Source organism: Rhizophagus irregularis, chromosome 6 (assembly GCF_026210795.1).
Source record: "Rhizophagus irregularis chromosome 6, complete sequence".
Classification (NCBI taxonomy): Eukaryota; Fungi; Glomeromycota; class Glomeromycetes; order Glomerales; family Glomeraceae; genus Rhizophagus; species Rhizophagus irregularis.
Window position 1 is genome coordinate 2,988,627 of NC_089434.1, and position 16,281 is coordinate 3,004,907.

General features: G+C 28.5%; 6 protein-coding genes across 6 annotated transcripts; 4 read left to right on the forward strand and 2 right to left on the reverse strand.

Moving 5' to 3' along the window:
• Window positions 1–69: 69 nt before the first annotated feature.
• On the forward strand, window positions 70–1,931 carry OCT59_026381 (uncharacterized protein). Its single transcript, XM_025313426.2, has 11 exons — window positions 70–214; window positions 287–340; window positions 410–578; window positions 648–718; window positions 785–874; window positions 941–1,059; window positions 1,137–1,268; window positions 1,337–1,424; window positions 1,498–1,558; window positions 1,624–1,684; window positions 1,764–1,931. The coding sequence occupies exons 1-11, from the start codon at window positions 94–96 to the stop codon at window positions 1,836–1,838; spliced, it is 1,041 nt and encodes a 346-aa protein (XP_025187191.1). The 5' UTR covers window positions 70–93; the 3' UTR covers window positions 1,839–1,931.
• A 211-nt stretch (window positions 1,932–2,142) lies between these two features.
• On the forward strand, window positions 2,143–3,153 carry OCT59_026382 (uncharacterized protein). The gene is made up of 5 exons (XM_025313427.2): window positions 2,143–2,298; window positions 2,385–2,474; window positions 2,555–2,649; window positions 2,717–2,785; window positions 2,867–3,153. The coding sequence occupies exons 1-5, from the start codon at window positions 2,229–2,231 to the stop codon at window positions 2,987–2,989; spliced, it is 447 nt and encodes a 148-aa protein (XP_025187192.1). The 5' UTR covers window positions 2,143–2,228; the 3' UTR covers window positions 2,990–3,153.
• A 320-nt stretch (window positions 3,154–3,473) lies between these two features.
• OCT59_026383 (uncharacterized protein) lies at window positions 3,474–6,256 on the forward strand. The gene is made up of 7 exons (XM_066143131.1): window positions 3,474–4,451; window positions 4,531–4,639; window positions 4,748–4,967; window positions 5,041–5,236; window positions 5,313–5,415; window positions 5,495–5,598; window positions 5,694–6,256. Exons 1-7 carry the CDS (start codon window positions 3,556–3,558, stop codon window positions 6,094–6,096), a joined length of 2,031 nt encoding a protein of 676 aa, XP_065992678.1. The 5' UTR covers window positions 3,474–3,555; the 3' UTR covers window positions 6,097–6,256.
• Window positions 6,257–6,522: 266 nt separating this feature from the next.
• Window positions 6,523–8,383, reverse strand: OCT59_026384 (uncharacterized protein; the record flags this gene model as incomplete). The annotated part of the gene is made up of 7 exons (XM_025313428.2): window positions 6,523–6,675; window positions 6,753–6,877; window positions 6,957–7,066; window positions 7,141–7,187; window positions 7,259–7,480; window positions 7,669–7,785; window positions 7,961–8,383. 7 exons carry the CDS (start codon window positions 8,381–8,383, stop codon window positions 6,523–6,525), a joined length of 1,197 nt encoding a protein of 398 aa, XP_025187194.1.
• Window positions 8,384–8,918: 535 nt separating this feature from the next.
• OCT59_026385 (uncharacterized protein) lies at window positions 8,919–11,412 on the forward strand (the record flags this gene model as incomplete). The annotated part of the gene is made up of 8 exons (XM_066143132.1): window positions 8,919–8,966; window positions 9,029–9,173; window positions 9,258–9,845; window positions 9,926–10,045; window positions 10,121–10,215; window positions 10,294–10,671; window positions 10,759–10,843; window positions 10,925–11,412. 8 exons carry the CDS (start codon window positions 8,919–8,921, stop codon window positions 11,203–11,205), a joined length of 1,740 nt encoding a protein of 579 aa, XP_065992679.1. The 3' UTR covers window positions 11,206–11,412.
• On the reverse strand, window positions 11,399–13,731 carry OCT59_026386 (uncharacterized protein). The gene is made up of 9 exons (XM_066143133.1): window positions 13,412–13,731; window positions 13,172–13,334; window positions 12,883–13,039; window positions 12,677–12,799; window positions 12,538–12,601; window positions 12,301–12,453; window positions 11,917–12,058; window positions 11,678–11,814; window positions 11,399–11,589 (listed from the first exon to the last, which is right to left on the reverse strand). Exons 1-9 carry the CDS (start codon window positions 13,680–13,682, stop codon window positions 11,480–11,482), a joined length of 1,320 nt encoding a protein of 439 aa, XP_065992680.1. The 5' UTR covers window positions 13,683–13,731; the 3' UTR covers window positions 11,399–11,479.
• Window positions 13,732–16,281: the final 2,550 nt, after the last annotated feature.

The window sequence follows — 16,281 nt, forward strand, 5'->3', positions numbered from 1 at the left end:
TCATCTAACATCACAAGACTATTGAAACTATTACAGATAAAGGAAAATCTTATTTAAGAATTTTACGCGTTATATTCCGCAGTATCTTTAAGTATGAGCGCAAGGCTAGTATCTTCCCTAAATTTACGTCCAAGCACCCGAACCAAATTACAAAAAGCCGGCTTTCAAACAGTTAAAGACTTGCAAGAAACTACTCCAATAGAATTGAGTAAAGGTATCAAGAATTTGTTTTCATTCGTAATTGAACATAAATCACATAATATTGACATTAAATTATTTATAAAAGAAATCGGGATATCAAACAATGAAGCATTAAATATATTACAACAAATTAAAAAAAGTACTATCATTAACACGTATTTATTGTATTGGCAAGTTAAACTAAAGAAATTGAATTATTAAATTATAGATAAAGTTACATCAATATCTGCTTCAGAAGCACTACAACAAGAACGTAAACTATGTCCCATATCTACTTCATGTGAAGCCATGGACCAAATGCTTGGTGGGCGGGGAGTTCCCGTAGGGAAAATAACTGAATTTTGTGGTGCTCCTGGTATGGGTAAAACACAACTAGGGTAAATTATCTAATTATATGTACGATCTTGAATACAAAATATTTCATTTAAATGCTTGGTAAATTCTAGGATGCAACTATGCGTTAATGTCCAAATACCACAAAATTTATCTGGTCCGGAAGGCGAAGCGATATTTATAGGTATGCAAAGAAGATTATTAATCGTTCTATATGGTTAAATATTTTGCTCTCTTTTTTTTCCCTTAGATACGGAAGGTAGTTTTATCGCTCAGCGTGCTGCTGAAATCGCAAGAGCTACGATAAATAAACTAAACGAAAATAGTGTGACTGAATGTGGTAAGATCACGTGATAAAGTGAACTTGATATTCCGTTGCTTCTTACAAGAGTTATTTTCTTAATAGATCCACCCATGAATTTCGATATCGTTATGTCAAAAATTTACGTGTCTAAAGTTCATAATTGTGATGAGTTAATCGCACTTATAAAAGTTCTAGACGAATTTTTACAGGAACATCCACGAGTATTTATAATCTTTATATATTGTTAATTACAATAATTAAATATTAAAATTAAAAATTAAGAACGTGTTTATTTCAGGTAAAACTTCTTGTTATTGATTCGATTGCATTTCATTTTCGTCAACAATTCGATGATATGGCGCTTCGAACGCGGCTGTTAAACGGATTAGCTCAGGATTTGAATAAATTTGCTCAATCATATGAGCTCGCAGTACGTACGTTCTATTCCTTAAGAAAATGTTTTAATTAACTAATAAACATGACCATCGTCTGGTTTAGGTTGTTTTATTTAATCAAATGACTACTAAATTTATAATATCTGGAAAATATAATCTCAAAGATCAGGCTGCTTTAGTCCCCGCATTAGGTAAAAAAATGTAATCGAGATTATAGCCAAAAGAGATGCTAAAGCTTGAAATTTATTTGTAATGTTTATACAGGTGAAAGTTGGGGTCATCAATGTACAAATCGTATAGTACTTTATTGGCGCAATGAAATTCGGTAAGACTTGTTTAAAAAATTATATTTTGTATTACTATGTTTATAATTTACTTGATATGAAATAGTTGTGCACAACTTGTCAAGTCTCCGAGCTTACAAGAAACTACCGTACATTATCAAATTAATGTAAGCTAGATTTATCATTTATCATTTTAAAAAAAATTATATTATTGACTGACAAGCGAATTTGTATCAAAATAATTAGTCGACCGGTGTTCGTGATTATCAAGCAGACTCTCTTAACAGCAAAAGAAGATGGGAAGAATTATATGATATTTGATATAAATAGCAATTATAAAATATTTGTCAATATAATTAATACATACATACATGAGTTCGTTCCAAGTAAAATTTTACTTATTCTTGATTAACCAGAAAATTTACGCAGTTACTGAAAGTTTATTAGTTTAAAGTAATTTAATATATTGTTAGTATAAATTACAATACAGTAATATCTGATAAAAAATTTTTTAAATAATCATGTGATCCATCAGCCTTATTATCCTCAATTACGTCATCAAGGGGGCAAAATTCAGGACCCCATTTTTCTGTTTCATTGTAGTAGAGTTTTCTTGGGACGAATTAAGAAACCTTTACTTCATTATATAAAGACAAGCTAAATCCTTTATACGATGGCAAATATACACCATAAAGAACTTTTGTCATTACAATGAGCATGAGCGATCGTGAAACTACAATTGGTAATGGTGGCGTGGAGGACGAGTTATCACTTCCAAAAGGTATTTATTTGTTATTACAGTCTATTTTTTTTTAAAAACCTTTAATGAATATTATACACTTTTTTTTTATTATTATTTTTATAAAGCGACTGTCACTAAGCTCATTACAGAAATGTTACCATCCGACATTGCTTGTGCAAAAGATACCCGCGATTTATTAATAGACTGTTGTGTTGGTAAGTAGATTAAATAAGGATCTATCTCATCGTCTTTGTCAGTTTAATATTTATAATAAAATATGTCAATACTCTACCAGAATTTATTCATCTAATCGCTTCTGAAGCAAACGAGATTTGTGAGAAAGAAGCTAAAAAAACTATAGCTGCGGAACATGTCATTACTGCGCTTCAAGTATGAAAGTATTTTGTCTCCAAAATTTACCTTGTACATTATTAATTAATTAAACTTTCTTAATCAGACTTTAGGTTTTGAAAATTATTTATCTGAAGTACAAGAAGTTTTCAAAGAACATAAAAAATTGCAGAAGGTAAAGAAATTGATTCCCATTCTTAATCTATTAAATGGATTTTAAGAAAAAACTAATCAATTACTTTATTGTGTATATTAGGATCGTGATAAGAAAAGCTCAAGATTAGAAAATTCAGGTATGACAGAAGAGGAATTATTGAAACAACAAGAACAGTTGTTTGCACAATCTCGTCTCAAATATCAAGCACAACAACAATCGTGAATGGGTATTAATATAAAATGATGCTTTAGTATCTAGTAAATTTTGCTTCTTTTATGGATATTTCTATTTTCACAGTTATTTTCGAAACATTGATTTGTAATAAATACCAGAGAATATAATAAATTTAATAAATTTTATTATGCTTTTTTTTGCTTTCTCTTTGCAAGAACGCCATGACGTAAAACTCAATATTTTATTCGATAGTTGAAGTGACAAGTTCTTTCTATACTTGCAATTGTAAATAAACGTTCGTTTCGTACATATTGATTTAATAATAATATTAGTAAAGCTTTCAATTTAACCAAAAAAAAATAATAGAGTAATTTAAGTAGTTAATGGATTGTATGACAATTTAACTAAAATCAACCAAAATTTGGCTGAAACTATAAACTGATTTGTACTCAATTTTTAAAAATTAAGCTTGTTTTCTTAAATTTAGGGAGTAATTGTTTTCGAACTTTAATTTGTAATTTCGACCCGAAAGAGAAATATAATTTTCTTTTTTGGTTCATTTAAATTAAATAAAATTATCTATCTTTCGTTAAGAAATTATTTATTGAAAGAATATGAATAATCAGGCGCGGGCATCGCGTCACGCGTCTGGTATTTTACCATCAAAGCAGTTTTTTGCACCAAGAAAACCAATAACACATAGTGCTTCGTTACGAAGGAAATCTTCTGTCGTTGGTAATTCACCAAATACACCACCTTCGCCTGGATCAACATTTACTTCCGCAATAGGCTCACAACTTTTAAATATTCCATCTGAAGAAGAAGTTTCTCTTTTACATCAGCCTTCTTCACTCGCCCTTACAACCCTTTCATCACACTCTCCTTCCATCATCAATAACCCTTCACTTGACCAATCGGTTAATACTATTTTTAATTCAGATGTCTCTATCATTAATCGAAATTCTACACCAGTTAGACCTCCAAGTGCTTTGCTTTTAAGACGTCAACAACGTCAAAGCGGTGAAGGTGGAAGTACAGAATTATCTCAAGCTGTTATTGATTCTGTTATGGAACCTATTAATCCTGCACCAGTTTTAGAACCCTCATCATATAGACAATTAATGCGTCAAGCTACAATCAATGCTGGTTCAGATTTATCATCAAAGGATTTTGCAGCTGCTACCGCTTATTCTAGACATTCTGATGTTTCTCCTAATACACCTACCTCTAACACTAAACTTACTATGATGTCATCAAAGAAATTTAACCCCTCTTCTCCAACAAAACAGTCTAATTTTAATCCTTATGCATTAATCAAAATGCCTCGTATTATATCATCTCATTCAATATCTTCAACTGATTATAAGGGGCAAAAACGTTTATATCAAGTATGGCCTGGAAGAAATCGTTTTTTTTTAGGCGGTAGGATAATGACCAGTAGAGATTTTCCTGCTTTTTTGGTTGCTTTTTCTGCTCTTGTAGTTCCATCAGGATTATTTATGGGATTTACGTAAGTTTAAAAAGGCTCATTAGGTTAAACATAATGTGTTTCTGTATCTTTTTCTAATCAATTTATTATAAAAATTTAGTTGTCCATTTCTTTTTAAAAATGTATCGCCGGCGGTGGTGTTTATATTTGTTTATTTATTTTTGTTAGCTGTGACTAGCATGCTCAGAACTTCATGGTCTGATCCAGGAGTAAGTTTCATTATTTTTAATCTATTGCATTCTCAAATTATTTGTCAGTTTTTATTAACAACAATTTAGTAAATTTATTTGACATAATGGAATAATTTTCTGCTACAGATTATTCCAAGAGACTTGGATCCATCTCCCCCAACAGAATATATAGAGGATCAAAATGCACAAAATAATACAAACTTTGCTTATGAACAAGCTCGTAGTATTCCACTTCCAAAAGAAGTTAAAATCAATGGGCAACCAGTTAGATTAAAATATTGTGAAACATGTAAAATATATAGACCACCTAGATGTAGTCATTGTAGACAATGTGACAATTGCGTAGGTAAGAATCTTTAAACCTTATTTTTTATATTTACTATTTATTTACAGAATAACTTTTTATTTTTATTATCTAGAAAATGAAGATCATCATTGTATTTGGCTAAATAATTGTATAGGACGACGAAATTATAGGACGTTTTTCACATTCATAGCAACAGCCACTATTATATGCGTTTATGTCCTAGGATTTTGTCTGGTACATTTATTACTCCTTATGAAACAACAAAAATCACACAATTTTTTTCATGCGATCATGGGAGCACCTGTTAGATATCCTTTTATCATTTCATATTTAAAATCTCATTTTTTATCAAATAATTATAATTCTCCTTAACTAATTGAAAACTTTTCTGTTAGTTGTGTTATCTTTTTTCCTTATGTGGTCTGTGGGTGGATTAACAGGATATCATATGTATTTAATAAGTAATAATTTGACTACGCATGAACAAGTAAATCATTCAGTATTTTTTTTTTATTGATAATAATAATTAATAAATAATAATTATGCATATTAATTTTTTTTTTAAGATACGTGTTCCTATGGCAAGAAGGAATGGTAACAGAAATCCATTTGATTTTAGAAATATATATAAGAATTGTCTTTGGGTTCTTTGTAGACCTATGTCACGAAGGTTAGTAGTTTTTTTTTTTCATAATATCATATTAATTAAATAAGACATGTCACTTATATTAATAATATTTAATTAAAATTTGATTAAATTTATAGTTTTGTTAGTAGACGTGCCTATGTTGATAATGAAAATTTGCGAGATGAGATTGGTGGTGTTGGCGCTTCATCAGCACTTCCAGGCAACACTTTCAATGAGGGTGTTAGAAGTACGGTTATAGCAGGTGAAGTTAATACGAGTGAAATAGACAATAATACACTTGGTGAAGGTGATATAAGAGTAGACATAAAACAAGAAGTTATTACCTATAATAATGGCGATGATTTAAATGAGCTGCAACCACAACAAAATGAAAATAATAAAATTAAAGTGAATGCAGAGCAAGTATCATCGTTTTTCAAACCACCTGTTCAATCCATTGAAGTTGATGAAAATAATTCTGTACCAATTGAAAAAGAACAAACTAAAGAATTACAAACAGGATCGATAATTTCAACTTAACAAAATAATAATTAAATAGCAACTTTTTTAATAATAATTTTTCTCCCATATTTATTTATTTTTTCTTTCCTAATTTATTAATTTTGGTGAGAGGTTTTTTATTTGTAATAAAAATTATACTGTGCGTGAATAATATTATATTAAAGTAAAATAAGTAATGTATTTTTTAAAATCATTCTATTTATTACTCTTTTAAAAGATATAACTCGTTTTTGTAAAAAAACAAATTTTTACATATAACATATATTTAAAATACCGTAAAATTATAATAGACAGTAAAGAAAAACGAAAAAGAATAAATGCCAACTAGCATATCAAATACTATTATACTAGTTAAATAAATACGCAAAATGCTAAAATAAAATAAAAAGGTAGTAAAATAGTTGAAAAATGAAAAATATTAAAATAATTATGCAAGTATATTTGTTATCCGTTCATAAATCTAATGACCATTACACTCAAATTATCGGTACTAAAATTTGCTAAAGCATGTTCAATCAACTTCGCACTCGCTATTTGTGGATCCTTAATGTCTTTGATAAGGTCTACAGCATTTTGATCATCACAAACATCCCATAACTAATATATACAAAAGATATAAATAAAATGCTAAAAATATTTAAAAATAAATATAAATAAGTATAAAATATACTTACCCCATCACATGCCAATATCAAAAATGGATCATTTTCAGTCAACTCAGTTTCTGCAGTATATGGACTACCAACAACAAATTCTTTCATTGAACTATCTCCCAGTGAACGCGTAACTGCCAATACACCTTCACGAAAATTTGTTAAATTATGGATCATAAAAAAAAAAATGATACTATTCACTACAGAAATTATTTCAATAAATACCGTTGACACGATTATTCATGACGAATCCACCAGCATCTACGATTCTCTTTGCTTCTTGTGCATCACTTCCTTTATGATCATATGATAATCTAATCGCTAATCCGTTACGACTAATTAAATAAAATGAATTCATTAAGATTTAAATATCGAACTAAATATTTAATATTTTTGACTTTAATTTTACCTCAGAACAGCACGAGCATCTCCAACATTTGCAGTATATAATACTCGCTAATTTATTTACAATTAATAATTAGCTTTAACAAATAATAAAAAATATGATACAATCATTATTAACATACCTTCTGTTTACTTTTTATATTTGCACCATTGCTAACAGGTTCCTTACCATTGGCAGGTTCACCTTCCGATATCTCTTCGGTTCTCAAGAAAGCAACAATAGCCGTACATCCAGAATGTTTACCTGCATTCTGATTGAGTTGCTTATCTGCTCGCAGAAAAGACAAATGAAAAATTTCTGGAATTGGGAGATTCTTATTTTCCTGAAGAACTTCTTGAAAAGTCTACGTAAATATGCGCATTTTTTTAAAAAGAGGAGAAAAGAACAATAAGAAACATGTTAAAGAGCAATTACTTCTATAAATCAATTTTGTTATGTACGCCTTACGTTATCTCTTGTGGAACTATCATACCCCAGTTATAAAAATTCACATAATCAAATTTCTTTTTTTTTTATTGGGATGTTCTTTACCTCATGAAAATGATTCCCACACCATTCAGCTGCTTGTTTTCCCGCATGGCCATCGAAAACAGCAAAGAACCCCTGACCTTCAATTCCCGCAAAATCATAGAAAAACGAATGAGCATCCTATAAAAAAGAAATTTAGCGAGGGAATGGCATAAGATCATATTTAATTGAGATAATGACAAGGGTCCCTGCTTTAGAAAAACTTTGATCAAAAAAGATGTAAAAAAGATTCTGTCTTCGGTGATTGTGGTAGTATAATGTATTATCTCTAATTAACACGAAAATTTTCATTTACCTCCATTGTTCTTCTATATCGCTTGTTACGATCTTCACTAACACCAACATTAAAATATGAAAATTCACTTTTTTTATTTGATACTATCGAACTTTGTTGCTGATTAAGAGAACTAGGTGCATTTGCATTAGAATTGGAATCTTTTTCTTCACTTTTTCCGTCAATATTATTACTACTATTAGTAGTGTTAAAAGAACCAACTGGTTTAGTTGACTTTTCTTTAGAAGTTAAGGGTACTGAAGAAACAGACACCTCTACACTACTATCATTTGGTGAAACAGTATCTTCAGAATTCTTTTGAATAGGAGTTGAAATGTTGTTTGAATCGTCTTTAGGCTCAATTTTAATTTTAACGTTTAGATCAGGTGTTGAAAGTTCTTTTGTAGTCTTTGAAGATGGTGTAGATGGAGAAATCGAGGACATTTTTCTTTTTTTCTTGCTTTAATTATTTTGTTTAAACTACAAACCGATCTTTTACTATGTTAAATAAAATCTTTTAAAATACTTGACAAAAAAAAAATATATATATATAATAATAATAATAAAATACAATACGATAAGAATAAAAATAAATATACAATCAAAAAGCTAAAAAAGGTTTTTATTTTAATATCATTTAATTTTTTTTATTGTAAGTTCAATAATACTTATATCTTTAATACAATGTTTCAATACTAAATTTTTTTTTTACTAAAAAAAACTAAGAAAAAAAAAACTACCCGCCAAACGAATGATATAAATCTTTGCAAAAGGGTCCAACCCTTCTAAGTTTCATATAATATACAATTAAGCTGTACAAAAAAAATTGCATTACATATCAACCTTTCCAAATAAAGTTAATAGAATTTTTCCTTGTGCGTTTATTTGCATTTTTGTACTACATTCATTGGATATTTCAATATAACAATTAGTCGTGTGGCTTGTTAAAGGTACCATTTTTTATGTTGATACCGGGGAAATGAAAGAAGAAAAATCTTCCGAATTACCCACGTACAGTCACACTTGGGTAATTAATTTTACACGTAATCCACTTAGCCACAATAAGACAACTGATTTTTTTTTTTTTAGACTTCAACTCAACGTTTTGATTTAGCGGCATTATGTGTTTATGTTGTGACTGATAGTTCATGGTCAAATAATGATGCTGAAAAAGCTTGGAAACAAAGTTTTTTAGCTAATATTTTTCGTCAGTTGGCAGTTGATGATAAAAAAGGTATTATTATCACTTATCATCATAAATAATTATTTTAATATATTATATCCATAAATTAAAAAAATTTATTCATAATTATGATAGCAGAACAAGATGTTTTATTAAGGATGCCAGGAGAGACAGGAAACGTTTCAATAGCAATTGATTTACTTTCATCATCCTTTAAAAGTTTAAACAATGATGAAAAAAAAATCGACATTTGTGAAGAAGTTATATCTGATATGATTATAATTTGCCTCGGATTATCACCATCAAATTTGGAAAAGGTTGATAAGCAATTAAAAGCAAATGATAATTCTAAAGAAAGTTCTTTCAAGGAAAAGTTAGATAATGTAATATCAAATACGATTGGTTCCACTGATTCACCGCCGATTATGCCAGCAGAATATGATTCTAGAGCAAGAGCGATCTTATTTAAACTTGCTTCTCATTTAAATATTTCTCCATACAAAATAAGATCAACAGAAAAAGCTGTGGCACAACATCTATATCTCTTGCGGCAACAAGCGGAAACTGGAAAAAATGACCAAGATCATGAAATTCAAGGATTGCACACTAGCGCAAATGAAAGCTTAAATGAACGTGAAAAACGAAAGAAAAAATGGAGATGGATGGCTACTGGGGTTGGTGTAGTTGTTGGTGCTACAGCGATCGGCTTAACAGGCGGATTAGGTAAACAATTTAACTATTATTTTTGTTTGAATTAAAATTTTTTTATTAATAATAACAAATTCGTGTATTGTCAAAGAAAGCTGCTCCATTTGTAGCTGCTGGTATAAGTGCAATAACTGGGGCAGGTATCATAGTTACTGCTGCGTCTAGTGCTGCTTTAATGGGTTCTTTATTTGGAATTGCAGGAGGAGGACTTGCTGGTAATGCTTTACGCTATATATATTATATTATATTATGAAAAAAAAAATACTGAGTGATCATATTTATTTATGTAGGTTACAAAATGCACAAGATAACTCAAGGTCTTAAAGAATTTTCTTTTACTAGAGTTTTACAAGATGATTCGCTTCCTTTAATCCCTTCTCTTCATGTTAGTATTTTCCAAAAATATATATTTATATATTTTTATCTTTCGAGTATTATATGAATATTTTTTTTTAATTCATAGGTGAATATTGTTATTTCCGGATATCTTTTGAAAAATGATGATGAAATAATAAATCCTTGGCTTCCAACTTTTCAAAATAGTGCAAATTATAGTGACACATTTGCATTGTCATTTGATAAAGAAATACTTCGATCACTCGGACTTGCATTTCGAAGATTTTTGGCAGAATCGGCTGTTAAAGTAGTAGCAAATTCAGCTATCCAACAAACAGTATTTGCTGCTATAGCAAATGCTTTATTATTGCCAACCGTTTTAATGAAAGCAGTAGATATGATAGACAATCCATGGGCTTTAGGTGCGGATCGTGCTCAAAAAGCTGGGTTAGTTTTGGCGGATGTTTTAATACAAAGAGTTCAAGGAAAAAGGCCAACCGTTTTGGTAATTACAATTATATATACAATTAAATTTTTTGATTTAAAATATATATATATTTAAAAATATATATATATATATATGTTTTTCTAGATTGGATATTCACTTGGAGCTTTAGTTATTTGGCATTGTTTACTTGAATTAGCAAAAAAACAACAATATGGATTAATTGATACAGGTAAGAATAAATTTTAAAAGTTTTACTATATTTTAATATAAAATAACTTAACAAATATATTATATGAAATAATAATTTTAGTTATTTTAATTGGAGCACCTATTACATCTACACAAACTTCTAAATGGAAGAATGCTATAAGTGTAGTTAGCCGTAGATTTGTTAATGCATATGCAACAAATGATATTGTACTTGGGTTAATATATAGAATGCATTCGTTAGATTTAAACGTTGCAGGATTGCGCGCTGTAAATTTTGATAAAGTTGAAAATTATGATATTACTAAATTTACTTCAGGACATTTAGGATATTGTGACCCTGAAACTCTTTCGAAAATTCTTAAAGAAATTGAATTATATTAATTATATTAGGAAATGATTTTTTTTTTATTGAACATTGATCATTTTTTTATTATATTTTATTTTATCTATTACTAATTTAATTAATATATAGGAAGGATTTATTTTTTTTAATCATATTATGAATTAGTAATTGTAATTAATATTTATATATATATGTATATTTATATAATAATAATAAAAATAAAAAAAAAAATTTAATAATGATCCAAAAAATTTTTTTATTCTTATTACATAATTTTTAGTTGGGATATTTGATGAATTATAATCACTATTATTATTTGTCTTTTATTGAAGGTTCTTCAGTTTTAACTTTAGGCGTTACATCATATTTGTCCGGAAATGAATTGAATGTGGGTGTTACTAGCTTAGACGGTGTTACTAACGCTGATAATTTTTTTAAAAAAATTAAACCGGATTAAAAGTTTTGCACAATTTTAAATAATGTTATAATAATGTTTTAATCAATACATACCCCTATTCCTTGGTGATGCAGCATAAGAAGCTCTTAATTGGACATCAACACCAACTGATTTTGGTAAATTCGACTTGCGCAGTAATTTTCTTGCAGCTGGTGATAAATATGAAGCACGTTCCCTTGGACTAGCTATTCTTTTTTTATAAAAAAAAAGAAAGAGAAAAAATAAAAATTAGTGAGAAACTTTAAAATGATAATAAAAAAAAACAAATTAATTTCTTATATATATTATATACTTTGACGTTGGACTTTGAGTAACGTATGGATTTGGCGATTTCATAGATAGATTTCGTTTGCGTATATTACGTGAGGCATTATTTGAAAGATTCATTCCAATAATTTCTCTGCGTTGTGTAGGTGGTAATTGAAAAGAACGTCCTAAAACATTATAATCAAAATAAAATTTAATATTCAACTTTCGCGGGAAATAAAATATGTAATTTTTTTTATAATTTACTACTTCTATTCAATAAGAAATTACCATAAATCTACTAAAAGCTATTACATTATTCCACTCGGCACCTATATGCATGGCCGGTGAATTTTTTTTTTTTAAAGCTCAACCAAGAAATTGAAAAAAAGTATCCTCGAAAATATGCTAAAAAAATAAAATTACATACCTGGTGTTTCTCCCCCAATCAACAACGGAGTACCCTCTATCATACCCCAAGTCATTAGTTCTGAACTGTCAATTTGTGAAGGGTTTGGGGAAGGTGTAGCAGTTACAAAACTGTAACCGCCAACTGTGGGAGTTTCAGACGCATTACTGCTACCTACAACAAAAACCAAAAAGATGGTATTCATTAAATATCCACTATTAAAGATCAACTAAAATGATTTTAAAGAAACAAACGTACTATCCAAATCGATACCACTAGCAGCAGCTGCTGCTGCAGTCGCTGCCGCATGATTTGCTATTGTCTATAAGACATAAATAAGTAAATAAAAGGATTATAAAATGAAAAGAAAAAATGAAAAAAAAATGAAAAAAATTACCGCTTCTTCAGCAGACTCAAACCTTGTGGCACTATGAACGATTTTTTTAGGAGCACATCGTGTATTTTCCTCAACAGTTCCTTTATCATGGCCTTCGGGATAAAACATAAGAGAGTTGCGAACCTTCAAATTTCATGTAAAAAAACATTAGATTAAAAAAAGGAGGTAATATAAAAAAAAAAGCGAGACTAATTAAATAAAATTACCTTATATTTCCATGACGCAATTCCGGCAATTCTAGGCTGATCAGGTCCTTCAATCAATTTTATCTCACCCTTATTATCCTCTTGATCTTCTTTTTCATACATCCACTTATGTTTCTCCCTTTGTTGTTCACTAGCTTTTTTCATTAATTCTGAAAAGGTACGGTCAATTTTGGTTAAGGAATAAAAAAGGAAGATCTAAATCACTGGATTAAATTTATTATAATACTCAAATTAACTTAAAATGATATAAAATAAAAAAGATGCAAATAATAATATATTGCAAGGATATGAAGCATTATCTTCGCTAGTGTACTTTGATTGAAATGAATCTAAGGACATATTAATATTATATTTTTTCGGTAATGGCTTTTTAAATTCACCAGATCTACTACTAGTTGATATTGGTGTATCCCATTCTCCATGTATCCCAATTACAGTTGACGGCGTTTGAACTAAATAATAAAGCAAGAATTTATTGTTAAGTCAACAATAAAATGGAATCTTTAAGGGGATCAAACAGAAACTTTACCAGGTGTTTTCAATGTAGGAGTCGTTAACTCGGTTAATTTACGAGTAGCTTCCTTAATAAGTTCAGGATTATTTGTATTCCAAGCATCTACATAATCATTTTGCGCCTCAAGAGTTAAAAGGGAAGGAAAGAAATCCCTCTTTATGATTTCACTTAAAGCTTCCGTATATGAATCTTCATCTAAAATTTCTTGTTTTGGTTTTGAAGAAATTTTTTCTTGATCATCTGATATGTGAATAAGTTCTTTATTTGTTGTTTGACTTTCTTCCATTTTGATAGATCAATATAAAAACGAGAAAATAAATAAATTGTTAAGGAACAAAATTTTTAAATTTAAATATTTCCGATCAATGAACTAAATTTGTGTGATCTGATCCGTGATTGCCTATCAAAATTCAAAAAACTTCCGATGTGCACATTATGCATTACAACATTAGCACATTAATTACAACAATTAGCATTAGCATGAACGGTTTATAATTTTCGAATGAATTGATTCTTTTATTTCATAAAGAATTGTTTTAATTAAAGCCGAATAACATAATAATGATATAGCATAGACTGTATAGTAATAAATCCAGCTAAATTTGGCCATTTTTTACTACGTTTTACAAATTTAACATTTCTTAATCATAGGACAATAAATATTGGTTTAGGATATGGGTTTAAGAAAATGCTTTGCAGTTCCTTATCCAATAACTGTGTTATTATGACATTATGACAATAAACTATTTTTACTTTTTTTTTTTATTTAGATTAATATCTAATTATCTAATTATCTATTGAGATATTTAATCTAGATGACGTAATGCGTCAAAAATATCAATAATATTTACGGCTTAATACCAGTACGTTATGTTATTCATTAAACAATAGATACCGGAGTAAACTATGAAAGATCTCAGTAATAATAACATTAATCAAAAATGTAGTTAATAGTTATAAGGATTGTTCATTACATTAAGAAATTACATCATTTTTTTTTTATTATGTCCATTACTCGTTTTACTAAATTGACTTTTTTCAACTAAAAGTGGTAAATTCTTTCCCATAAGATATAATTTATTCTTATATTCATTATTCACTTTAGTTTTTCCATATTTTAACATTTGTCTAGCAAAAATAAATCCTGTCATATATGCATCAAAATGTGCTGAATGATACATATCAAATTGATCCGGTTTAGTTGAAGGTAAAAGAGTTGGTGGTTCTGATGCTGATACATATTCTGTTGATTGGTTAATATCTTTTGGTAATCGTTCCTGATTTTGATTCAATTTACGTTTTTTTCGTCTTGTTTCGGCCTCTCTTGCTTGTTCATCCAATATAAAATCTAAATCATGTGAATTTCCACATTTCATTCTTTGTTTACAAAATCCATGAAACTAATTAATGAATAAAATATTAGTATAACCAATTATATAAAATTTAATAAAATAACTATATATTCATAATTCTTACAGCATATTGTTCACAATACTTTATATTTTGGGATCGATTTAATACTTTCTTCTCGTTTGAATAAGATGAATTCTCAAACTGATTTGATTGAAGAATTTGATTGTTATAAGTGTTTTTAATATCTTCTTGAATTGATAAGAACAAATATTCTTTGTTGCCAGAAAACTTATTATCAACCTGTTCTCTTTCGTATCTAAAAAAATTTTATTAATAGATAATTAATAAAATCGAACAATAAAAAAGTTTTTTTATATAAATATATAAAAAGACTTACTTGCGGAACAAATATGCTAAAAAACTACTCTTTTCTCTTGTGACATAATCTGCTATATATTTTGTATCTACAATACCACCTAAAAACATTTCAGATAAATCCGCGATAAAGGTACTTAATTTACTTGGTAAATCAGCGTAAAAGGAATAATAAAGGTATATCAAATCAAAGAATCCATTATGCACAACAATAGGTACATTCCTTGATAGAATGTAAGAAAATATTGATCGCATAATATTATTTGGATCCTTGAGGTTGGAATTTGACTAGTAGTAGAAAATTTTTAATTTAACTTATACTCACAATACTTTTTTAAAATGATTATTATAAAAAAAATTTTGATCAAACCTTATCACATCCTGGAAAATATGGAATTCCTTTACGGATTTGCTTATTAAAATCGAATCCACTATCAGATAAGAACTGTAAACTTTGTGGGCTTATAATATGATCAACCTAGAATAAAAAAGTGATTATTAAATACGTGTAATACGTGCAAATTAATCCAATTTATTATATTAAAAGGATATTTACTTGACTTAAGAGACTGAAGTTAAAATTATGAACGTTATAACGTTTTTCCAAAGATTCAGACATTCTTTGTACATCATTTGTTACTTCTTCAAATATTGTGAGACCAAAAGCAACCAAGGCATGTGATCTAACGACTTTACATAAATTGACATAACGTTCTTCAATATTACTAAAGAAGTATAATACTTCCAAAATTAATAAAAAAAATATAATAGTTATATAAACAGCATATGTATATGTATATTGTATATGTAAAATAAATTTAAAACACTTACGGAGCCTTAGTGTTAGCTTCTTTTCCACCTAGACCAGTAAACTCAGTATCCAAAGCTATGAAACTTGCAGAATTTAAAGCTTTTTCAATAATGTGCTGAATAGAAACCAAATTTTCTTTTGTAACATCCTAAAGCACAAAAAAAAAGGTAAGTTTAACTTTTAAAATACGAGTAAAATTTTGTAAACTTACAACGAAAGACAGAGATTTTGGTGGCATGTTTTTTTAAAGATATCTAACAAACACGATCGAGAAGAAAAATACTCATGTGATTATTGTGACTTATGTGACGTTAATTATCATGTGATTCAAACAATGTTTTAAAGA